General features: G+C 42.7%; 3 protein-coding genes across 4 annotated transcripts in view; 2 read left to right on the top strand and 1 right to left on the bottom strand.

The window, feature by feature from the left end:
- Window positions 1–3,789: 3,789 nt before the first annotated feature.
- On the bottom strand, window positions 3,790–11,783 carry tnfaip8l1 (tumor necrosis factor, alpha-induced protein 8-like 1). Of its 2 annotated transcripts, none has more exons than XM_083672490.1 (3): window positions 11,743–11,783; window positions 6,537–6,816; window positions 3,790–6,306 (listed from the first exon to the last, which is right to left on the bottom strand). In XM_083672490.1, the coding sequence occupies exons 2-3, from the start codon at window positions 6,806–6,808 to the stop codon at window positions 6,018–6,020; spliced, it is 561 nt and encodes a 186-aa protein (XP_083528616.1). In that variant the 5' UTR covers window positions 6,809–6,816; window positions 11,743–11,783; the 3' UTR covers window positions 3,790–6,017. The 2 variants fall into 2 exon arrangements, with proteins under 2 accessions (XP_083528616.1, XP_083528615.1); XM_083672489.1 differs by lacking the exon at window positions 11,743–11,783 and adding an exon at window positions 9,086–9,131.
- A 1,377-nt stretch (window positions 11,784–13,160) lies between these two features.
- cope (COPI coat complex subunit epsilon) lies at window positions 13,161–18,251 on the top strand. Its single transcript, XM_083672273.1, has 10 exons — window positions 13,161–13,297; window positions 13,479–13,541; window positions 13,727–13,827; window positions 14,013–14,165; window positions 14,433–14,486; window positions 14,637–14,718; window positions 15,017–15,172; window positions 15,842–15,910; window positions 17,323–17,397; window positions 17,752–18,251. The coding sequence occupies exons 1-10, from the start codon at window positions 13,196–13,198 to the stop codon at window positions 17,803–17,805; spliced, it is 909 nt and encodes a 302-aa protein (XP_083528399.1). The 5' UTR covers window positions 13,161–13,195; the 3' UTR covers window positions 17,806–18,251.
- Window positions 18,252–19,775: 1,524 nt separating this feature from the next.
- The window catches only part of cers1 (ceramide synthase 1), a gene marked incomplete at its 5' end in the record, with an annotated part of 18,430 nt that continues 11,776 nt past the window's right edge, over window positions 19,776–26,429 (top strand). Inside the window, one exon of the mRNA XM_083671648.1 lies at window positions 19,776–20,030. Within this exon, the coding sequence (XP_083527774.1) occupies window positions 19,776–20,030 (255 nt within the window). The remainder of the gene's footprint in view (window positions 20,031–26,429) is intronic.

Raw genomic sequence — 26,429 nt, 5'->3', positions numbered from 1 at the left:
GGCAACTGCTATTTCCGGCTGGATTCAAATCCCATGTTGGCTTTGCAACAGTTTGGATTAGTGTTTATGTGTCTGACAAGCACAGAGATGCCTCCTAGGTGTCTGTTGTTCTCCCCCTGCAGCTCCTTCATCAACTGCTCCCTAAATGATACCTAACATGGTACTGAGAACTCTGACAGTTTGCTGTCTGTCACTCAGCAATAAGACACTTTGAGTGTTTTGTCACCCACTTAGTCAGCAAAGTTGTTGTATTTCTTTGGAACAGCAACGCTAATTGTATTCCTTTGCTCTAAAAATAACGCTGAAACAGAATCCTGTAGAGACAATGACCTAGACTAATATATACATGTATTCAAAGCGATTGAATAATCCAAGTTAAGAAGATTCTATCTGAAACGTGAATGTTTAGTGCTGAGCTGGGTTAGCTGACCACTGGTCTGGATCTAAATGAAACCTCTGGAAGTAATGGAGGCAGGAGGCTGTATTAATCTACCTAAGCTCTACTTCGACAAGGCTTACACACACACACACACACACACACACACACACACACACACACACACACACACACACACACACACACACACACACACACACACACTAATGTCCCAGCTGTCCCCGGTGATTCCCATTGTGTCAGTGAACACCTCTGCACGTACCACTCCATCTTCCCAAAGGTCACTGTTGCGAGCCGTAACCAGACAAACGCACACCCAAAAATATAGTTTGTCCCAGATGTTGACTTCACCTCTCCCACACACACACACACACACACACACACACACACACACACACACACACACACACACACACACACACACACACACACACACACACACACACACACACACCTGGAATTATAGGGTACTTTGATGTTGCTGGACTTGAGTCCCGTCGCTCTGATTAAAACTCTCATCTTTGGACCAATCACCCTCCCACTGTGTGTGGTCCATAAATAACATGCCCGCCTGGGAAACAATGTGAGCTCATTTCAAAGTCAAAGTGGAATAATAAGTACCTGTCGCCCATTTAACAGCAGTCGATGTAGATCCCCCAGTTAGACCTTCACTCTATCCATTATATCATGGTAATGTATGTAGTGTATTTGTGTGTGTGTGTGTGTGTGTGTGTGTGTGTGCACGTGAGTGTGTGTGTGTGTGTGTGTGTGTGTGTGTGTGTGTGTGTGTGTGTGTGTTTGCTTAAAACCCCTTACTTTACATGCAATGCACAGAAGAGTCACAGTAGTGTCATTTTGGTTGAGTTTCACTGCACACAACAAAGCAGACATCATAGAGAGAGCATTGAACAGCTTACATAACTCTTTGGTGAAGATATCCCTCTGAACAGACCCCACATGTTCAGTCAAAGGCAAAGCTCTGTGAAAAATGTTTCCCTGTCACAGTACGAACCCCCCTGGGGTGGATGGTAACTTTATATAGCAACTTGGACAGCAGCAGGGATGTTTAAAATGCAACGCAGAGACAGAGAGAGAGAGAGAGAGAGAGAGAGAGAGAGAGAGAGAGAGGGTGAGAGATTGTGCAGTTTTCCAGGCAGTCCAGTCCAGAAAAGACAGTAAATGTTGTTTACTCGGTATCTAAGAAACTATGTGGTAACAATGTGGTTAAAAGGGTACTTTTCTACCTTCAGTTCTTAAAACACAGTCCACACTGTCAAACTCAAGGTCCTGCCACTGTGAACACATAACTAGGAATGGAGCCGTGTTCTTTTCTTCTAGTTGTGTATATTTTTGTTCTGTTTTCTCTTACGCTTTGATCTCTTTTATCCACGTCAGTCAGGTGCACTCTGAGGACTCTGTTTGAGGAGGAGAAGAGAGACAGAGAGTTTGAAAGACTTCCCAGTCCTGTACTGTAACTGTCACTGCTTTAGCTTGCCAGAGGGGAGTGAGTCTTAAAGCACACAGGATGAGAGGCAGAGCATTGGATGTGTGGAGGGACTACAAAAGAAAATAGCAGGGCCGCTTAGTGGCGTAGCATGCTAATGCGCATACCACATAATCAGTTATAAACCAAGGTTCCTGGTTCGACTCTGACCCTTGACACATCTTGCATGTCATCCTTCCTGTCAATCTCTACTGTCTCTATGCCATTAAAGCAGAAATGCCATAAAACATATCGCAAATGGAATAGTGTTTTTCAAACCGATCATTTCTTGATAGAAGAAAAATCAGGGATGTGTTGTATGAAACTTATAATTAAGTAATAAGCTAATAACATCTAAGTGATGTGAACTAGAATGTTTAATATTGCTACTGCTGATAATCTGATATGTGGGGTAAAGATTGACTGTTTATATTAGGTGCTGCTGACCCCACAAAATGTATTTCACATAGGGATGGACAATAGAGTGCAGAATATTGTACCATATTGTTTCATAAGTGTAGGTGTATATCAGTGATGCACACATAGTGACACTGTACTTGGTGCTTATCTAATCCCTTACTCGACATTAGACCCATCTCATTCAGTGGTAGTAGAGCAGTGGGCAGTCTGGTGTTGATGGCTGGGATACATACATGGAATAATTGAATGTGAGTGGACTGGCTAATGATGTCTACCACTGTTCAGCTCTTTCAGCCTCTTAAAATGCAAAGACATCTCCTTTGTAGTTGCTAGTTGTCTCATTATGTCAAAATTCTAATTATGCACAAATGGAAGCTAGCCTCATACTGTACCATGTTAGAGTTCACATTAATATCCACTTTAATAATGAAGTCAATACTTGACAGCTTGAGAGTTTAATGTTCAGACAGAGAACATTCGTTCAAGCTAGTCACACTGGAGGGAGAAAAAAAGCAACTTAGTTCCTTTAAAAACAGTACTTCACTGATGTCTTGATAATAACCATTCCAAAATGATTGGGCACTTATAGAACAGCAGCCTTTCAAGAAAGTCATTACAAGGAGTAAAAAATAAAAAAACCTAATCTTTACTGACACCGTCTTTCAGAAACAATGAAAATCTACCTAGAATTAATTCACATTGCTGATGTCTGTAGCTGTCTTAACGATGCTGGTAGGAAACAGATTTCTTACCAAGGTAAAGAATTACTGCATGTCCTCATCGCTGAGCTAAAACAAAAAGAAAAAAGAAAAGAAAGAGGCTTAATATCCAATTTATTGGTAGCCATTTTAAACTTTGACCGGGGCTTGTCAGTTGGCTGGACTTTGGAAAATTAATTTAGAGGGAGACTATAGCCTTGTGGCCGTGTCTGAATGCTCATACTGTCTACTGATTGCTAAAAGTACAGTATATACTGCATACTAACCATACTACATACTATTTAAGCCATACACACTGTAACTCAACCATGTTGTTCATGGTAATTGGTTCAATTTCGCTACTGCCCCCGCCTCCCTTAGCTGCTCCATTGAATTGTTTGACTCAAATTGGAATAGTGTGCAGTGAATTCATACAATATGGAAAGGCTAATTTAGGATGAAATCCTGGCATTTTACACATACTAAATACCTGTACATTTCGCATAGGGCCTACTGCAAAACATTGTAATCTTGCATACTGAAAACACCTACTAAATAGGTTGCAGTATGAGCATTCAGACATGGCCTGTTTGTCAGATAAGAAGTTCTGCTCGTAAACTGAACACAAGCCTAACAATGTCGCAGTGAGCAGGCGGGAGGGATTTGGACGACCCAATCCAGGTCAGACGCACCCAGATTAAGTTCTGATCTGGCTGCAGAATTTATACATTCAGCTGCAGAGGGATTCTGTAGCTTTATAAAAGAAAAAACAAACACTTTTTATTGATTTAGAAAAGGAGTATTCATATATATTTGTCATGTCTACTGTAGTACAGAGAAGGCACGCTACACAAAAACATCATATGCATATCAATGTATGATTAAAAAAAATACAATACACAATAAAATGATACAAAAAATACAACTCAAAAGTATGATTTAAAAGTAAGCGTCCTTTGTCGGTAAAATGAAATGTGTGAATATGATGCATTGCTCCATAATCCTTCAACGTTGGTCTGATCTAACATGAATGTAATAATACAACTTAACCCTGAGAAGAGGTGGAATGGGGGAGAATGGCATCTGACATTTGAGCCCAGTTTAAAGTGTTCAAACAGAGCCGTACAGTACGAGCCCAGCTGGTGTATTCAGATGTCACTTTTCTAGCCCTGAAAGCATACACTTAAAACTCCCTCAGTCAAAAGAGGGTGAAGTCAAACAATGACAAAAAAAAAAAGAATAATGAAAAGAAACTGTGACAATCACGAGACAGGTGAATGACATTTCAAACAATCATCATCATCATCAAGTGCATATTGAGTTCCCCCTAAGGTTCCTTTGGAAAGTTGATTTTCATGATTGCCGAGAACAAACGCGATTGCGTCATTTTTCCCTCTCTTTGGCAGAGCTGCTACAAATGAGTCAAGTTTTCAGTGACAGAGAGAAGGGAGAGACTCACATCAGATCTATAAGAACACAGCGCTCATTACTAGGACTCTATCTGCAGCTCTCACCAGGTATTCACTGAGAATACTAAACGAGACCGCAGCACAAACAATCTACTAGACAGAGGCTCAGAGATACAGAAACATCCATTAGGTGCAGGGTAGGGGATAAAAAAAAAAAAAAAAAAGACCATCACGACATCAAGCAGAGATGGTTCTCTATCACATTAACTGGGGTCATGGTGGAGGATGGAGTGGAGCAGGTCAGAGCCCTATATACACATATCACGTCCAGGTGGACTAGAGGCTATTGCTTATCTGGAGGGGGGAGGGGGCATAATAACATGGAGAGTACTGTACAATCAGGTATTGTTTTTGTCTCTGCGAAGGGCCAGGGTATTACAGATTAGAGTGCTGTGACGAAACAGCTCAGGCCTGACCAACAAAGAAAGCCTCTCATTTCACTTACCTTTCCACATCCCATAGGCTAGTCCTCCAGCCATCATCAACACCGCATACGGAGGGTATTTTTTTGCTGCATGCTAATTTTCTACCCTCATCTCAAAGTGTGCGCTTGGTACAGTATCATCAGCATGGGCTTGTTGTCTTACACCAATCCTATGTTTTTAAATCTGTGGGGGAGTGCACATTTCAAGACAAGGGTAAAGAATTGGAACGCAGCACTTTCACTGTGACACATATAATAACAGAAACAGAAGTGTTAGCAGGGTGGTTTCAGCACAACTCAGTTGAGGTTACAGATTGCTAGAGTCAGCTCTGTGGCTATCAGAGTACACAGAATAATTAACTTCCTTCATGTTTATAGCCCCCATGACCCAAATACGCTGTCTTTGGTGAGACCGCAATAAAAACAGTTCAGACAATTAAAGGCAAACCAAGTTATACGTTTGTTGATGCAAATAACTACACCCTTTCCTGGGATATATTTGTTGACAATAAGGTGGTGACTCTGGTGGTGTTGTGAGGTATACAGTTAATGCGACACTGAGGATAGATTATTGAAGTGTCCTGTTTTATATTGTTTCATTATTGCAAGGAACTACAGCGCTTATTCAACCTCAGGTAGCAGTAATGCCACTATCAACTTGATCCCTTATTGATGTCCTGAAATCCACTATTTACATACAAATATGACCAGGCTTCTGGTGGGACATATGCCTTTTTCTTAATGGGTAAGGAAGCCCTTGAGGAAAATAGTCCCTAGACACTTGTGAGGTCCTCGGTGCAGAAGTAACTGTTAAGAGCTTGTATTCTACATTCACTTGAATGATCTATGATACATGTTTTCCTTTAAAAGAACAAAAGATGCGTAGAAGAAACTTTGGACCCACTAGCATCCGGAGCATCCTTCAGTGTACAGTAATGTCTATCAGAGGGACACACAATAACAAACACACACCAAAAAGGTATAACGTCCACATAGAATATAACATGTCCATAATGTTTTTCCTCTTATAAAAAGGGTGTTGTCATAGGGGAAAAGGGGGCTGTCATAAGGGGAAGGTGACACCATGGCCAAGCCATGGCCACAAAGGTCAGAGGTCATGGAGGGGTCAAAGGTTGCCTTCATCCAGCATCTTGTTGACCCCGTCGCAGATCCTCTGCAGGTGGCCGCGGTACACCTCAGAGGGGCCGTATAGTGCCGCCAGGAAGTCACAGTCGGCAAAGTGGTTGAAGACGTGGTTGACCCGCGAATGGCTCTTGGCGGTCAGGTGGCGGTTGATGGCCTGGTGCAGCAGATCTCGGCACTCGTTCAAGATGGCCGCCATGATGCGACGGTCGAAGGTGAACTCGATCTGGTGGAAGCTGACCGCCGTCATGGCCAGCGTGTGAACCTTCTTCCTGTTGAGCAGGAGATACCTTCAGGTTATTCACAGAGTGGATATTAAAAAGACATGAAACTTTGGCCAGTGGGGAGAGAAAACGATTTGCTGCATGCTTTCATATGGAACACTGATGCAGAAATCACACATATGTTTGACCAGAGAGTTAACTTGGAATTAATCAAATCCGACAATCTTCAACTAACCAATTTGAATGGAAACCCCTAGTGTATAGAATGTGTACTGTACCTGAAGCTCTCCACCAGGATCAGCTCCTCTACACTGAACTGGTTATTGCGGTAGAGCACACCCAGCTTGACGACCATCTTGATCAGGTTCTTGATAATCTTCTGGGCCTCCTTGCGGTTGCGTGTGTACTCCTTGGTGACACGGTAGAGCTCATCCAGAACCTCGCTGCTGGTGTCGTCAATGAAGAGGCTGGCCACACTCTTGGTTGCCATCTTGCTCATCAGCTTCTTCTGGGCCTGGAGAGCAAGGCTCTTGGTGCTGAAGGAGTCCATGGTCACGTCTGGAGAGAGATGGAGGGAAGGAGAGGGAGAGAGAAGGGACGGACAGGGAAGGAGTGGTGGAAAAGGAGAGAGCAGTAAAGGGGGAGAGAAGGAGAGGGAGGTTGGGAGGGAAAGGGAGAAAAGAAAAGAGAGAGAGAAAGAGAGATTCATGGTCAGTCTAATTAACACTCAGTAAGACCTAACAGTGGTTGTATTATTCTTAATCACTTGCAGAGTTCCAGAGAGAAAACAACAGATGTTTATCTGTAATGCATTCCTGAAAACATATGGGAAACACATCGTCTCCTTTGCATTTCACTATAGACTGACGCCTACATGATGCAAAGCAACCTAAACAAGCAGGTAAACAGGATACAAAGGACTAAGCAAATACAAATTTGAATTTCTCACAATCTTGATGATTACAAGAGTTTAACATTGTCAAGTGTGACCTACTAGCCTCCAGCCCTCATTATGAGTATGATTTTATGAGACGTGTGTGTGTGTGTGTGTGTGTGTGTGTGTGTGTGTGTTGTCTGCCAAAACACAATGACTCACTGGGAGCCTCAACACATTGTTTGTGGCAGCTGATAAACAACAATAGGTTTGGGGGGCCACAGACTCTCACATCGTTTACATTTCCTTCTCCAGATGGGTCTGCTTCACACATTAAAGACACACACCAGAAAAACAGGAACCCAGAAAAAACAGGTTCAGGATTAGCCTGACTGAAACTAACAGATAGGTCTTTATATTGACATGTTACAGTCATCAGTGAGCTATCTGACAGTTGAAGGGAAACAAATTAGTTGCTAATTTGCTACATTTGAGTGTCACATCCAATTTGCAATTACATTCTCAAAGATGAAAACAATATCAAAGCTTTTTTCCCCCCAACAGTAAACACTGCAGGTTTCACAATCTATAATTTAAGCGCCCACATTTACCTTATAACCATATCATTAGTGTAGCGGACTGCCTTCAGAAACAAATGTGCATGCTATACGACTTGTGATTCTTATTCCTCATAGAATCAAATATGTCTGCTATGTGACTTGTGTGATTTTTTTACTCTTCTCTTTCCATTGTCTCTCCAAGAATATCAATCGGACTCCTTTGAGTGTGTCAGCGGGATGCTGATTCTTCCCAGGGCGAACCCACGTCAGGAAATCACAGCCAATCTCTCCTGCAACTCCAGCAACATTGAAACGAATGCCAGAGGGGTGATACGATAGGGCCCTCTCTTCTTTAACAGTGGATTCAAAACAAAACAAAAAACTGCCACTTATGCTACTGTGGCTGCCCAACTTCATCACCAGACACCTGACAAGATCTAGGAGATTAGGGGACAAGTGCAGATCATGACACTAAGGATGAGAATCAAAGTTCAAATCACATGCCCCCGCTCATTCTGCTCAGCTGGATAACATGAAATGAAAAAAAAAATAGATAAACGGATTCAGTGCATTAAAAAGCAACCTTTCCTTCCCCAGACCTTGAGAGTGATTTTCAGAGAGCTCATTAAATTCCTCTCCTGTCAGGGAAGAGCTGTCATGGAGTCAATGGAAGTGATGACTAATACCTCAGAGAGAAAAAAAACAAAAAACTCTCCTGTGTTTGTCTTTCACCGCGGTGAATCCAAACAATTTTGACATCAGATGTGATGGATCCTCACAGGAGTGTCTGTAGTTTTACTCAAAGCCAAACAATGACACAACAAATTCTCTGAGCTCTAATCAGAAATAGGAGGGGATTCTCTCCCTCTCTCTCACTCTCTCTCACTCTCTCGCAGGAGAAATAAGGGCTGCCTGAAAGAATCCCCTTGGGATAAGTGCTTAGAATGATGAAACGGTTTTCTATCAAGCATTCCTGTCTTGTAACTTTGCAGTGTGAGACTGCCGTGTTCTGGCCAAATAGAAGCTCTGTGAACAGGGCCCAGCAGGGAGAGCTTGGCCAAGCTTAACTCCCATCATCTCAGCACTATTTATACTGGCACTACTTTAATGGATTGAAGGCAGAACAAAACATGACAGCAACAACATTACTGTGTGTTCAGGCAAAATATGAGCCACCACCAACAAGACATCACTGTGAGCTGAGAAGTGCTGCAAACAACTTGTGTAATTAGGAGAGCATTAAACCATCTAAAAACCAACAACAAGAACCTCAGTCAGAACAGGCTAGGATAGGCAAACATGAGTCATGGAAATGAAACAGGTCCCAGACCAAGACCCTGGGCCTCCTAGGAGCCTGGGACCTCGCCTAGCCAGCCTGCCCAGGAACACTCACCCTCCTGCAGGTGTAGATGTAGAGAGGCCTCCTGGGGTTCCATGTCTGGCCGTGGCATGTGGCTCTGAGAGGGTTTGTTTTTGAGCGGAGGGGCAAAGCATATGGCCCTGGCTCTGAAGGTCTGTCTGTCTGCTTACCTGCCTGTCAGTCAAAGCAGTTCTGATTGTGACAGGTGAGAGAGGGGGGGCAGTGAGTGGATACACCTGGAGGCCCCACCCACTCTGTCTCATGCCCTGCCTTAAGGAAGAGGAGACTATATCCCACCCATCCGCTCTGTTAAACTTTTAACCCTAAACTAGGTAGGCTAACTGGAAAAACCTGAAGTTTGAAGGAAACTGCTTCCAAAGATCAAAGGTACAGTAGAACAAATCAAGATATTCAGTTGGATTCAAACCAGTACCGGTAATATTGGCATGGGTATAATATATTTCATGCTCCATATGGTCTGTTTAGAGTTGCCTATATGATTATCATTCAAAATACAACATTATCATTCAATTAAGTAGTTAAGGGGGAAAATCCTCTTCAAAAGGGTTTTAGACAAAAGAGGACGTGGTGCAGGATCTTATTGCTTACTTCTGTATCTACAACGATAAACAATACAACACACAATCACCATGGTTATGTAAGGGTGCGTCAGTGCTTTGTGCTGAGTATGAGCTGATAACCAGCCAACAGGCTCTCCGCTGAAACATCATCTCCACTGTTTGGGAATGAACAGCAGTGTTTCAGGGCTACTGGGTGCCTGCAATTTCATATTTCATCAAGTTTTGTTGTGTGTTTCCCCTCGCTCCTCTCCTCTCCTCCACTCCCCTCTTGAGCGGTTACGTAACAGTGGAGGTGCTTAATATCAGAGGAGAGGCAATGCTGGGAACTCAGTTTTGAGTTTGTGTGCGTTTGTGTTTGTGTATGTGTGCGTTTGTGCATGTGTGTGTGTGTGTGCTGTCGCTCTCTCATCCTCCCACACCGTCTATCAGGGGTTGTGCAGTACTCTACGCCTTGGGGGGGGGGGGGGGGGCGGGGGGGGGGGCGTCACTCATAAACCACCCTTTTTTGTAGTCTTCTCAGATCTGCAGGAGCCTGCTGTCGAATTAATAATTAACGCAGCGGCATAAAATGGATCACAGATTAATAATGCATGGCGCCAATTTGAAAAAGATAGACCAGGGAATCTGGCCATATGCAACAGGTGAGACAGAAATGTGGGAAATTTAAACTTTCAACATAAAAGACAATAGTTGGACAAGAATAGGCCTTTAATAAGTAATATAGGACACTATAAAACATGCAGGTATAGGGCCACACCTCTTCATAGCCAAAGACAGCATGATTGTTAAGTGACGCTTTGCACACAAGCTCTACAGTATACTGACTATTTGTTTCTGAAATTTGTAGGTAAACAAAAGCTGTAACTTAGGTGGCGCTTCGATAAAGGCAGATGACTAATACATAACTAACTCTGTTTTTGACAATGGCACCCCCACATGGACTTTACACAAACACTGATAAACACTTTACACTAAAACTCCCTTGTAGATAACTTTATTAACAGATGACATGTTTATTAACAGATTCTCTCTCACTCACACAGAGCTAAAAATGAACCCTCACACACAAAGAAAAAAAAAAAAGTGATGTCTATTTCTATGTCATATGATCTACCTTTACTGGCCTTTCAGGGAAACATGCACAGACTGTTTCATGTTTCCTAGACAACCACAGAGGCTGCCTGGCCAACTGAACTTTGCAGTCCTGTAAATTGGGTCAAACACCTCTCAGCTCTTGTAAATGAGTTACCGTCCATCTCCATTGTCCACAGGCACAATGCTACAATTCAATCCTCTAGTACAGCTTGAGAGGATACATTTATGACAAACACGTTTGGCAAATGTACTGTGACCAGGGCAAAGTGGACCTCAGCTTGTTAGCTGATAACTGTAGCTGTAGTCTAACTGACCGACTTGGTTGTCAGCCATAGCCAACAAGGACAGCAACATAGAGACATTATAGGCCAGTGGGTAGCAACAATAAATCATTTTCTCACTGTCACAGGCTACTGCTTCGTCAAAGCCGGATTTGTTGCTAAATATGTTTTTAGATACTATTTTTAAAAGTGACGACCTTTACAGCTCTGCATGATAAACTGTCTACCTGCCAGAGCATAGGCCTACACAGTAAGGTTATTCATAATCTAACTTCAAACACAGAGTATGAATGGCTTGTTCAGAAAAGATACAAATGTTAAATTAGACCTAAACTACAGCTTTTAAGGACATAATCTACATCTCAATACGTTCTCTCAATAACTAAGTTTCTATAGACTCAGTCATTCACATCAGAAATGACAGCTGTCAATCAAAACAAGGACGTTCAACTACAAGTCAACATTCAAGGGAAATCAAAAACGAATCTTTCGAGTGATGAATCTGTCTTGAGATGCCAAACTAGTTATTGTATCCAGTAATTTATATTCTTCCTTAAGAGGACATTCCCTACTGACCGGAATTTGACCACCTCCCACACCATTATGTATGCTATTTGTTATGGGCACGCTATTCTTTTCAACTTGTTTCAGCAAAGATTGGTCAAGCGTAAAGATCTTTACCACTGATTGATTTGAGTGAAATTGAATAGGTTGTATCTCCTGTTGAACTTACCTTTCCTTCTATTCAAACCGGATGCGGGGCGTGAGTAAAGAGACCGCGGAGTAAACTGCAACAATTTGACAAATTAATCTAGGCAAAGTCTCGAGTCTTCATTATGGCAACCCATGGCAAGTCCTTTCACACCATGATCTGACGGATCTTCGTTTTTACCCTAGAAAAAGCCCTTCTAAGTCCTCTTACATATAACTGTGTTTTGTATCAGGTACTGCTGTGTGTAAATAATTGAAAGAGTGGTTTCTTCTCTCCCTGTTGAGATCGGTTACAGGAGTTTGTAACCCGACTCCTCCTCTCAAAAAAGTTTCAAACTTGAGGGACTTCGAAAATTCCAGATTGATGTTATGTTTGACCAATGGAGGAGCATATATAGAATGAACCAAGCCAATCGTGCAAAGAGAATTGCCTGTTATAACTTCCACATTCCCAACCCCCATTTCCAGTAATTATCCTCATCTAGCTCCCAAATCCAAGGCTGAGAATTTCCCAAAGGAAATGGTATTAGGAGAACAATGAGCAGGAACTGTGGGGAGTAGTTTAATGTCATAAACAAAATGGCAAAGTAGACTACACAATTGTCTAATCATGAATCAGGAAGATTAATTATTTGACCTAATTAAACGAACATTGCCTAGAAGATGTTTAGAGTACCTATATTTATCAAGAACTGGTGTCTGTAGTACACACACACACACACACACACACACACACACACACACACACACACACACACACACACACACACACATCGATTCAAGCATTTATTGGCATGACTGAACACAACGGTGCCAACCTATACAACTCTCTCTCTCTCTCTCTCTCTCTCTCTCTCACACACACACACACACACACACACACACACACACACACACACACACACACACACACACACACACACACACACACACACACACACACACACACATACATACACTGATTGTGAAACCAGACATCCCTGAATAGGTGTTTCACAGGATGTTTGCTGGACTGTCCTGCACAGCTTTCCCCCGGTCTATGAATGAATGGGCCAGGAATTCCGGAGTGGTTCATTGTGTTTTATACAATCAACATACTTTTGGGCTTTTATGGTGTGGATAATGACAATTAATGATTTTCAGACCTGCACATTGTCCACACATAAACTGATTAGGCCTAGGCCTACTCATAAACAATAACAAGAGCCAGCCTCATCTGTTTAACTTTAGTCTAACAAACCCATCCATCCATAATATTATTGTAATTCATGCTTTTCTGTATTTCTTTTTATTACAGGTACTGTAAGGGCCACCTGGCTGGAGACTTGTCTGGGAGCGCCCTCTACTGGATGATGTGATTTTAAGAACAGACAGGACTATATGGTCTGTAAAACGCCATATCCCACGCGCCTAAGCTAAAATACGTGAGATGATGACGCAGCAGTGCTACGTGGCCAGGAAATCATTCTGTCAACATGGCGGCGCAACAAGGAGATGTTGATGAGCTCTTCGATGTGAAAAATGCATATTATATCGGCAGTTATCAACAATGTATCAATGAAGCACAAAAAGTTAAGGTAATTATCTGTTTATAAACCATTTTTGTTAAATGTCGTACGGCCTGTAGTCTTTCAAAGTGGAAAGTCTGGACTGTGGCAAGCTAACACATTAGCCATCTAGGCTCACTTTTCTGTCTTGTTTTTATGATTTAATTAATAAATTGAGCTATAAACTTACTGACACGTTTCGTCATTGCAGCCGTCGACGCCAGAGAAGGAGGTCGAGAGGGACATGTTTCTGTACAGAGCCTATATTGCCCAGGTATCTTGATCCTTGCATAGCCACGTCAAATACATACATTAATGTCTATTCATTGTATCCACTGTTTACTACGCTGTCATTGGTATTATTCTTATCCATTAAATTCACAATCTGTTCCAAAAGTGACAGATTGTAACTGTTGATGCTGCCACCCTAAGTATCTTCCACGTTGTGTATCTTTGCAGAAGAAGTATGCTGTTGTGATGGATGACATTAAGCCCAGCTCCTCTGCTGAGCTCCAGGCCGTCAAGATGTTTGCTGAGTATCGCTCCAGCGAAAGCAAAAGGTCAGATTTCACACTATCTATCCACAACGCTAGTTTATTTGTCAAACAGAGATGCGATACCTTTTGTTAACTTCTGTATATGATTCTGGACATGAAGTGTGAAGCCTATGTTTATTAATTTGATGACTGCACATATTGATTGATTGATGAGTTGATTAGTATACCTATTGTGGTTTCTTGTACAGGGATGCAATTGTTGCTGATCTGGACAAGAAGATGGCGAAGAGTGTTGATGCGGAGAACACCACATTCCTGCTGATGGCTGCTTCCATCTACTACCATGAGATGAACACTGATGCTGCTCTCAGGACTCTGCACCAGGGGGAGAGTCTGGAGTGGTAAGTGTCAGAAATGGGCCAGAGTCACTTATATGTATAGATTGCTTTTTCTTATGATGACTGATGGATAGATGATTCACTTACTTAGACAAATGTATTTGTTGTAAGTCGCTTTGGATAAAGGCGTCTGCTAAATGCCGTAAATGTAAATGTACAGTGTGTTTGTGTTCTTATTCTAATTCTGTAGTAAGGGCTTTCAGAGGGTTATTTTTTGCAGCCCTGCTTGTAAATGTGGAGCAGTAAGCATTTCCATCATTCTATTTTTAGCATGGCGATGACCATTCAAGTGCTGCTGAGCTTGGATCGTGTTGATTTGGCAAGGTAAGCGTGCATACACAAATGCTCAGTCAGCGTTCTCTCTAATGGAAAGCCTTTTTGATAATAAGTGAATTGACCATATAGGAGATGATTTGATCTTGGTCCTATATCACTTCGTTCAGTATTGACATCATTTTGCTGTACCGTTCTCAGGAAAGAGCTGAAGAAGATGCAGGAGCAGGATGAGGATGCTACCCTGACTCAGCTGTCCACGGCCTGGGTCAACATTGCTGTTGTGAGTGTCAGCCTGTGACATAAGCCTACCAGGCTTGTCCAAAGTTTTTATGCCACTCTCACCTAGACTAATGTCAACCAGATGCTAATATTTTCCTCTCTCTTCAATAATATATTAAATGTCTTTAATTTCAAATTTTCTGTGGTCAAGTTACATACGTGACAATGACAGTCAATAGGAATGGAGTTGAAATTATTTGGTGAAGTTTGTGTTACTTAAGTTTCTCTTTCATCCTTCCAACAGAACAACAAACAAACAACCCACTGACTTTTTTCCTTCTCCTCTCCTTATTTGAAAGGGAGGCGACAAGCTGCAGGATGCTTACTACATTTTCCAGGAGATGTCGGATAAGTACTCCCCCACTCTGCTTCTGCTGAATGGGCAGGCAGCCTGCCATATGGCCCAGAACAAGTGGGAGGAGGCAGAGGGGGTTCTCCAGGAAGCGCTGGACAAGGTTAATACTTCCTACCTCAGATGCACTCTAATAATACATTTCAGATATATCTCAGTGCTAACATTTTTTTCTGGATTTAGTTAATAGGCTACATATAGAGGTAGTTTGTATAAAGATAGCTAACACTATCCTGTAAAATAACATTGTGGTGCATTGCTGGGAGGAGTAGATGGAATAGTCCAGTTTACTTATCCCAAATGTAATGGCGTCTGTCTGTAGATTGATGTTTTGTTGAATAATTGTCTCATACAGCTACAACTGCAGACCAATATTGATAAGGTCCAGTGTTATAAGCAGAAAGCCTCAATTGCCTTTTTACAAGTGAACAATAGATGGCGCCAAACGCTTATTTCTATCCTAATGGCCTGTAGATGATCCATGATGTGGAACATGTTGGTTTGAGAATAACCATCCTTGCTTGGATGTCACAGAACACTGGTCATTGGTTAAATAATTACACCAACCAGTTATCTCCCACATTTTTGTATTTTGCATAAAGACTATGACAGGTGTACTGTGAACAGGCCTACACAGATAAAGTTGCTGTTTTTCATTAGTGTGATTAAATATTAATGAATAGTGTAATAGTGTGTGAGTGAAGTATTGATAATCTATGAGAAACAAAAGGTACTTTCCAACCTCTGACAGTGTCTGTCTTTCCCCTTCCAGGACAGCGGCCACCCTGAGACTCTAATCAATCTGGTAGTGCTGACCCAGCACTTGGGCAAGGCTCCCGAGGTAGGACTTTGGACCTGTAGCAGTTTATGAGGGATTCCTTTTTTCTTCATTTTTTTTGGACCAAATTTGTATTGCTTTTTTAAGATTTTCTATGTCAGAGCAAATACAGGGCAGTAGACAATAAGTAGGATTCACAATTAACAGATTCCTACAGAATCAACTTAAGAAATGAATGAAACCAAATTCTAAGAAAAGTATGTAATATGTAGTAAAAATAATAATAATAATACAAAGCAATACAATAAACCTATTCCCTTATTTAATAGTGGGTGTCTTCACCCTTCACCTGCCCACCCCCCATTCCCCCCCCCTTCCCCCCAGCCCTTGTTGATTCTTCAGTGATGCATTTTCAAATTTCAAGATTCTTTATTTGTCACGTGCATACAAGTATACAGTGAAATGCAAAAGTGACAGTGCCACAGAGTAGTGCAACAATAAGTTTTAAAATAGAATAAAATAAAATAAAATAGAAATAATAAAAAACATAAACAGTATAAGCAGTATAAACAGTATAAGCAGTATAAACAGCGGTGAAGCAATGTACACAATGGAATGGCTATATACAATGACAGGTTGACAGTACAGATAAGATTTTATATGCATGTACACGACACACACATTTACATTACATTTACACATGTTGGTCATTTGTGGGTGATGGCAAGCATTGTTAGAGACATATTTACAGTCTATGTACAGTTTCTTCCCTCAGCAATAGAGAGCTTGAATGAAACAATGCTAAATAAAGAGTGGGGGGGGGGCTTCGGAATTTATTTTCCGGGGGGGGGGGGGGGTTCCATCTCATGACCAGAATGATTTTTTTTGCAACTGTCAGTTTAGACAGCCACACTCCAAACCTTTTTTTTTTAATGTATATTTTTATTGAGAGGAATCATCATTCAATAAAATGATGTTAGGTAGACAGGGTGCTGTAACTCCAACTATGTCTGATAGAGAACCTTACGAGGGGGATTCCTGAGGATACATCATGTTTTCCACACAGCTTCTCTCAAATGTCTATCTGAAATATCTCCAGCTAGGTTTATTTTTGGTTTGTTTAGCTGCGGGCATCATCAAAGCTTTTGAATAACATAGGGGTGTTTATTCAAGTTGCTGATACATGTAGTACCTGGACTTTATTGCACCACAGAAAGTAATAAACACTTTAAACTCAATAAGACAAAGTTCAAGAGATCAAGGCCCTACAATCTGCACTAGGCCAGATTGAGTCGATACGAAGTAAATAATCTATAGAATCCTGGCTATCTACAAAATGTTTTCTGAGATGGGGTTCAAAGTAATCACTGATGATGCTTTTCCAGGCAATGATATTTACGACTCATAGGTTCATAGAGCTTGTTCTAATTCATCGATTTCCTGTTTAATAACTGTTCTTATGCATCTGTTTGCAGGTAACTAATCGGTACCTCTCTCAACTGAAGGATGCCCATAGAGCTCACCCCTTCCTTAAAGACTACCTTGCCAAGGTAGAGTGATTGCATAAGTCATACACAGCTCTTCTGTCTTATTTGTTTTGATGCAGTGCATTCTTCCTTGTTGGTTGGTAGGTCTCAGTAACCTTTGCCCACTTGTCAGTTCATTCACTTTGATTTGATTCGGAGGAGCATATGTCCTTGGATCTCGTCCAACCAGAGGATATATACAATCAGTTTGACATTGAATAGCCTTTGCCACACAAATTCCCAGTATATGGTGTGTAAATGATAATGGAAAAGTCAGGTAGTAAAAAGGTAGTATTGTAAGATCAGTTTGTCAGTGCACAGCAGTGTCACTAGTTTCTAATTGATGTTTACTGTTTACCATTTGTTCTCTTACCAAAGGAGAATGAATTTGACAGACTGTCGATGCAGTATGCCCCCACCGCCACTGCGTGAGATGCTTCATAATCTGTTTGGACACCAAAACCAAAACATCAGGAATCAGTTTGGACACCAAGACATCCCGAAGATACACTGTACATACAATTGAAGGCTCCCTGGTGCTTTTGTTTTTCAATAGATCTGACTCTAATTGTGATCTGATGGTAAATCGTGAGAAAATACAATTAAAATGTATGAATTGAAATTGACGCTCAAGTGTGGAAAACTCAATTTTTTATAGAGCAATATGACATTTTCCATATGCAGCTGACACATCCACTTCAAACAGTTTCAAACATATTCAATTCTGCAGTTGTAACACATGGAAAGTGTCCGCTTTGATAATGTGTCTTTGATGTATGTAACATTTGCATTTCTCCCACTGAGAATGCCTCCTGCAGCTCTGTGTTTCCTCAAAGCATTCCTCTGAATTGACAATAAATGTTTTATTGCCCTGTTTACACCCAGTGTGGCTCTGTGAAGTATTCTAGTGGAAGTATGCAGTCTGTGTTTTAATGAGATTTCTACACAACTGTTTCATGTTACCATGGCTTTCTGATCACTTTCTAACGTCCTATTCATAAATGCCCCCATAAATTCCCGGCATTGCCCATAGTCATACCTGTCATTTTCACTCCAGTGAACATTTCTCTGCAGGTCTAATAAACTGTCAATTTCATCAATAAATATAATTGAACTATAAATTGAGTGATTGTTTTTTTCCCCCTTTTTTTTCTGACATGCTATGAAACGTCGGCATTTGATTTCTGTGTTCACCGTCCTGCTGTTACTGTAGTTTACATGCTGCACTGTCGCTTTAAATTATATCAGTCTTTTTAATCCCATCAGTTGAAGATAGCGGGCCATAATTACGTCACGCCACCTCTGCTTATTCTTCTCTAACCAGAAACTTGAAATTAGAGTGGCTTTCAGAGCTGATTGAAACACTACTGTCTGCATCAGTAGTGTGTCGGTAAAAACGTGTACTATACTTTTATTATTGTACGCGGATAGGTCACAACTGCCGTCTGGAGTTATGTTTTACATTGATTCCCATTGAAACACCGCGCATTTTTCTGTCACTTGTCAAGACGCTGCTCCTCACGACACAGGACACGTTGACCAGCAGCGCCGCGGCAGGGAGGAAACCGAACATTGGGGATATTCTTTGCTTTTATCGGTGTTACTGGCAATTTTTTATAGCAATATAAATGTTTCAGGGCCACTGGTTTGGTTACTGGTAGGAATATGTTATTCTAACTAATGAAACGACGAAGAGATGTTATATAAGGCGAATAACGGAGATGAGACCTTACAGAATTTGACGTTGGCCACACAAGAATCGCATGTGATATCTCGACTGTACCGTTCTCTATGGCACATCTGTAAGGGGATTATTAATTGAATAGGGAGCCAGCTATACGAATTGATTATATCGTTTTATGGTGACACGAACGTAATTTTATAGCTAAAACGTTATTTAATTTCAGATATTAGCTAGCTTGGTAGCCGTTGTAAATGCTGGTCTTTCTGGTATTGTGTGCGTTTGATTTAGCTAGGCGGCTAGCAAGCTAGCTAAGACGATGAGGTAGTATGCGTAAAAGAGAATGATTCAAATTTCATCCGATTTTCAGTGGATCTAATTAATTGAAAAAACACATTCATTATAATTGGCTATTAGATAAATATATCTTGCCCGTTATCATATGCCTTTAGTTCAATTTGGTGGGCCTCTATACTATTAAAATCAGTAATATAAATTGTCCCGCATGCGAAATGGGCCCATGTCTTAATTTAGAAAACAAAGAATTAGGCTACTTGAGAGGTTAAGCAGCTTAAAGCTTTTCCGCGTTTTTAGGTTAGCTAGCAAGCTAGTTTGAGAGATTAGTGGCATAGCTTGCCGGGCAGCCGCGTGTTGTAAGGAGAATACACGGTCGCTAGATCAGGGTCAGTTTTTCTAAATCGCCGATTTCCGTGCCGCCACAATGGACAGTCATACCGGGGATGACAGTATGAGCGCCAGGGCGGTGGAGCCCATGCCCGGCTATGCGGATCTCATCACGAGAGCGTCCACCGTCATGCTCAGTGCCTTGAGAGACTGTAGCGCTTGCGGTCTGGAGTTCTCCAGAAGGACTCTCCTGGATAACGCTTACATTACCTGGACCGAAATCGGCCTCTTCTTCTTGTGCACCATTATGTGGACGCAGATACGACGGGGACTAACAGAATGTCTGTTCAAGGTAGATACAACCACATACAGGCCTTCCTCCTCAGCCGACCCCACAGATGTGCGCATAACAGTTCTTCACAAATAACATGAATCCATCTACAACATGAATCCATCTCTCTCTGTAATAGACCATGAACCGTTATTCTTGTTTCTAATTCTTATTATAGGGGCCCGCTATCAAGGCGATATCATTGCGGCCTCTATGCTTCCCAAAGGGTGACATATGGCGGTGTCACATGTTTCATATACCTTACAGTATTAGTGGAATAAGAGAAACCATTGTATCATAATTAAGATGAATCACATTGCCCTTATCAAGCCCACCCACTACCACCACACCAAATTATATGTGTAACAGTGGTCCTTTTGTCTATTTTATGACACAAATTATTTTCCTTCCTCAATTCAACAGTTGTTCTATACTGTACTGTAGTTGTGTCCTCCTGAAAAGCTCATCATGATCCCCCTCACATTGACGTGTGTGAGCAAGAACAGTACTGAGCACATACGACAATGATACCTCAGCTCTCTTGCTGTCACAGTATGTTTGTGTGTGTGTGTGTGTGTGTGTGTGTGTGTGTGTGTGTGTGTGTCACCTTGTAGGCGTAGATTAAGATCAAATACCAAGTCTAAGGTAACTGATTCAGTCAGATTGGACGGAAACCCTTCACTCCAGCAAACGACTCAGCACTAGAATATTAACTCCTAAGTTACCAAGCAGCACCGAACATGGTGTCGCAACTGGCAAGTGTTACTGAGAACAATAAGGACAGAACATACATTGGAAACCACAGAGCTATATCCTCTAATCTCTCATGGTTGACTAAAGAATACAGCCTGATGAGTACATGTAATGACTGTGAGATCTACTCAGTCTCTTAACGGCGGCCTCTGAGCTGAGAGATAGTCTCCCACCCTGTTGGAGTTGGTTGGTTTGGGAGGGTCCTATCAGATAGATGGGCTCGTTACTTTGGGCTCGTTATTTTGACATTTTGGTGGGTGGGGGAAGACTGGCGTTATGTGCTGCTGCTACTATATCATAGCATGTGTCAGGCCAGATGTGGCTGAAGAATTCAAGGAATGGGCTGTTTTTCCTGTGAGTCACACTACCGATGGACCCCACAAGAAGTGAAACCTTCACAAGTCTTCAGATAGAAATTAAATATATAGAGGCACGACTCCCCTATGCTACATGGCAGTCAGACATTCATACATGTTCTCTACAACATATGTTTTATACCACGTTCCACACCACCCTGCTGGACAGGGCTCAGGCAAGCTAGAGAGGTGAAGGTTCAGGGGTCAAATGGACTTGATTCACCGACACCGTACCTTGCACATACAGTACATCTATAATTATGTTTTATGTGTGTTTAATACTTACATAAATCAGTGATTGAGGCGTGGGTTCAGCGCTAGGTCAGCCATTGTTTAATGAAGACGAACATTTCAGTGATGCATTCAGTTTGTGAGGTTAACGTGCACCTGAAACATCCTTCACCTGAGAGTTTCCCTCAGATTTTTTCTTAAGTGTGGTCAAGTCAACCTCCAGGGCTGCCACTACCAAAATTAAAGTTTTATTTGGTTCTATGGAAGCCAAAAAGTTTTAGGTGGGGCAAAAACAGATCCAGGCTGGGGGGGGGGCTCCTCTGCTCCTGTCCTGCCTTTACAAACCCTCTGATTCTGTGAATTAAAGTTGACATTGTGTCTATAAGGGGTTATTTGAGATGGGGCATGAACACAGGTATATAGACATGACATAGGCTATATCACAGCTGTAAACAGAGCTGCTGCCCTACAAACCCTCAGACTCTGAATAGAGTCTGACATTGTGGTCATATGAACCGTGTCTAACTAGGAGTCCTCTGACTTAAAGTGAAAAAGGCCTTTTAAGGAGTTTCTAATCTAGAGGATAAAGAGAAGCGCAGTGTTGAGCTCTGATGTGCTGAAAGCTTAGAGCAGAGCAGAGCAGTCAGTTAGCCTAGCCTGTCTCCAGCCCCTGCAGTGACTGGTGTTAATACACTGTTGTAGCTTGGTCACTGAGGGCAGAGGAGTTAGCCAGGAAAGGCTAGCAGCGGACGGCTACGAAGGGCCTTAAGTCTCTATCAGTCTTTCCCCACATGTAAAGCCTTGTGAATGGGACGCTATCAATGACTGTCAGTACGCTACTTATGTGCTAGCATCATTTAATTGCAAATTGGGACTAGATTACTTGCCTAGCTCAATACTGTATGTTTACTCAATGATAGCTAGTCATGGGAGATGGATAAAGCACATGTACACAGTATGGAACCAGTCAGGCAAGTCCAGCCTACCACCTGGACTGGGCAGTTGGTCAGTTATGGACCTTGGGCCTGTTATGGAATGCATCAGACCGTCCTCAGAAATCTATTCAGGCAGACAGGCGGGCAGACAGATAGACAGGCAGGCAGGCGGGCAGACAGGCGGGCAGACGGACAGACAGACACAGGCAGGGAGATAGACAGACAGGTAGACAGGCAGGTAGGTAGGCAGACACAGGCAAGTAAGTAGGCAGGCAGGGAGACAGGCAGAGAGACAGGCAGGCAGAGAGACAGGCAGCATGGTCTGTTGTGGTTACACAGTAAAAGGGACCGACCTGCCTCTGCATGGTACTGGTCATGTCATGTCTCACTGAACATGTTGTGTTGTTGTGAGTATGAGTATGGGTGTGTGTGTGTGTATAAAGTTGTGTGTTTGTGAATGTGTGTGGGATATATTGTGCGTGCCCTGTGTGTTTGCAGGTTTTGTGTTTATTCATTTGCGGGGGCTGTGAGTGTGTTTTACTGTTATACTAATTTGAGTGTGGAATTTTAAGTGAATATGTGGGTGTCTTTGTGAAGTGTGTGAGTTTGTTTTCTGTTTGTTCATATGCTGTATAAGTATGTAGGACTGCAATGTGGTGTATGCGTGAGTGCAAGTTTACATGTGTGTCGGTATATATTTATGAACGTGAGTGTGTGTGTGTGTGTGTGTGTGTGTGTGTGTGTGTGCTTGTGTGTCTGTTTGTATGTGACAGAGCGTATTTATGAGTGTGAGTGTATGTGTGAAGTGCAATGAGGCCCTGGCCGCTTTCACTTCCTGCTGTAGTGCAGCAGTGGTGCGGTGCCTTTACTGCTCAGGGAGAGTCGAGAGGGAGAGGAGGGGGGCTGTTTGTGTGCGTGTGTGTGTGTGTGTGTGCGTGCTTGCATGCGTGGTTGCGTGTTTGTTGGTGGGTGGGTGGGTGTGTGTGTGTGTGGGTGGTTAAATGTGAGAGGCTGACGAGGGAGGCTCATCCAGCCCAGCTCAGATCTGCTGCTGGCTCAGCAAACAGCCGTCATTAATAGGGTCAATACTACCCTGATGATACATGGCCTGCCTGCCTGCCTCTCCTCTCCTCTCCTCTCCTCTCCTCTCCTCTCCTCTCCTCTCCTCTCCTCTCCTCTCCTCCCTTACGCCTCCCTTCCTCCCTCCCCTCCTCTTCTCCTCTATTCTCCTCTTCTCTCCATTGCCATCCACAGCCACAGCAGACTCCCATGGCCTGAACCGACACACCATCCACTGAAGCCAGGCCTCAGCCTGCCTCCCTACAGCCATAGCAGCAGACTCTCAGGGCTCGGACCACCACACCAGCCAGCCAGCCAGCCAGCCAGGCCTGAGCTAAACTGTCTCACCAGCAGCAGTTTATAACCCATCAAAATTCCTCCCCTCAGCCCCTCTCAGGCAGGAGAGAGGTGTGTGTGTGTGCTTCACAGCATTAGCCTTGTTCCAGGGTTTATCGACTGTACTGTTAGAGCATATGGCTATGTGTCAAAACAGCTTGAGGTAGGAGTTGGCTAGCACCCTAACTACTGATCTGGGATCAGATTACCCAACCTACCCACTACAATCCTAACACCATTACGGGATGAAAAAATATCTGACCCTGATTCAGTGGTAAGGCCTAGGGGCAATTATCTGCAAACCAACTCAAGTCAAAAGCCTAAAGCTTTGACTTTACTTACTGATGACTGTAACACTAAGGGATGACTAAACCCAGAGAGAGGTGTAGCCTAGCCTAGCTAGCTGACGGCTGCCCATTTGTGTCTTTTGGGTTGAATTTGAAGAGATAGCCGTAGATATAGCACAACTGTTCTATCTTTACGGAGATAGCCTAGTACTTCCTTCCTTGCCCTCTTAAAGCGCTTGATTAAGTGTAGTTCCTCATGTAACCCAGGTGGCTCTTAAGTGTTTGAGGTAAAACCTCTTAACACAACACTCAACTACTCAAATTATGACCAAAGCAGACATATACTGAGGAACCTAATCATTATCAGAAGCCTATGCAATGAATCACTTCTTCTTTGCTGACTGACATTCTCTCTCTCCCTCTCTCTCTCTCTCTCTCTCTCTCTCTCTTTCTCTTTCTCTCTCTCTCTCTCTCTTTCTTTCTCTCTCTCTCTCCCTCTCTCTCTCTCTCTCTCTCTTTCTTTCTCTCTCTCTCCCTCTCTCTCTCTCTCTCTCTCTCTCTCTCTCTCTCTCTGTCCCTGTATTCCGGCAACAAGCTGGAAAGTGTAGCCTTGAAGACTACTGACCACATTTTTTTCCCTCTCTTTCGGATGGAGATGACTAGTGCCCACTACGCCACTCTACTCTGCAGACAAACAACACATTGTGGCTGTCAAACTTGGCAGCTGTGTTTCCAAATCGACAAGGCTACTACAGGACAATACGATTGAGAAAGAGAGAGGAGAGAGAGAGGAAATCTGAGCTCATTGTCTGTTCACTAGAGAGGCCACTGTGCTCAGCTGTGTGGTGTGAGTGTGACCATTGAAATCCAGCCTGGTTGATGATGATGAATACTTTAGTTCATTGTATCTAGGCAGGATCTTAGCTAGCTTCATACTTAGAATGCATTTAGCGCAGGCTTTCTCATTAGGCAGTTGAAGGGGGCTGGTAACATCCTGGTTACATCCTCACGGTTTTGTAAACAGAGGAAAATAGCACATTTTTCTGTAATTGCCACCCAGTGTTGTCATCCTGTCTCTCTCTCTCTTTCTTTCTTTCTTTCTTTCTTTCTTTCTTTCTTTCCCTCTCCTTCACCCTCCCTCCCGTCCAGACAGCCAAGGTTGTTTTGTTTAGCATAGCAACATGCTAGTAAACCCACATAAGCAGGACACATCTGGCAACTATTACCGAGGTTGTTGTTTTAACAACATCCCCACAGCATAGGTGTTACTCTGCTCGCCTTAACAAGATGAACACCGATTCCTCGTTTGTTTAGGGCTGAACAGGGGTCGTGTTAAGTTGGAGCAAAACAAATGGGAGAAAACGATTTGAAACGAAGGAAGGAAGTCACACGACATGAACTTGCCCAATCAACCCAGTCGTTTGTTTGTGTCCACTATCACAGCATTTCCCTACCTAAGTTGTACCCTGGCTACTGCCACGCACAACCCACTTACTGAAGAGCCGGTGCCAATGCCTGCTTGCCCTACGCCTACAGTTGCCTACTCAGCTCCTCCATCTTGTAAAATATTTATCTAAGCATGCAGGACAAGTCTATACAGTTCCTAACTCATCCCTGCCAGTGTCATGTGGCCTAAGAGGTGTTAATAGAATCACAATAATCCTCTCTCTCTCTCTCTCCCTCTCTCTCTCTCTCCCTCTCTCCCTCTCTCTCTCTCCCTCTCTCTCTCTCTCTCTCTCTCTCTCTCTCTCTCTCTCTGTCCCTTCTATATGACCGCCAGTGAGTAGTGCTTATTATCCTGGCCTCGTTAAACCACAGGCTTTGTGTAGGCCACACTCCAGTCTCTCGGTGTTGCCAATTTCATGCCTGTTATATTATGTATGACCCCCATATGCTTAACAGCTTGCGTGAATAATTGAGGAACAGTCGTTGTTTTATGCCTTGGTGGCTAAGTGGCAGGACGAGATCACAAACCTTTCTTTTCTGTTAACCTTTGAACCCTATTTCTCATGACACTGCGTACTGTGTTCTGTGTATTTCCTTTGGCTTGGGGGAAAGCTGCTGTGTTCACACACACACACACATACACACACACACACCTATTACTGTGTGCTGAATCCCATGAAATCAGACGCCCTGAGGAGATGAAGAAGTGGGACAGAGTGAAAGCCACCGTAACGCTCAGTGTTGGGGTGTAGTACAGCCGTTTAATGTAGGGCATATGACCACAGATCACAAGCCTGTACTTTCAGACAACAGTCAAAGGGAAAGAATAAAGATGTTACTGTGTCGCGTTGAGCTGAGGGTTGAGGACCATAACCCTATAGGTCTATCCTATAACGCACAGTAGTTCAGTTTCAGTGTGAGAAGTTAGGCCACTACTTCCATGCCATGCCGTTGCTTGCTTCCATTGGGAATGCGTACTGCTAGACAATACAACATACAAAATGACAGTTATGAATT

The sequence above is a fragment of the Argentina silus genome (genome assembly GCF_951799395.1).
Source record: "Argentina silus genome assembly, chromosome: 6".
In the NCBI taxonomy this organism is placed as follows: domain Eukaryota; kingdom Metazoa; phylum Chordata; class Actinopteri; order Argentiniformes; family Argentinidae; genus Argentina; species Argentina silus.
This window is presented reverse-complemented; position numbering and strand designations above follow the sequence as displayed.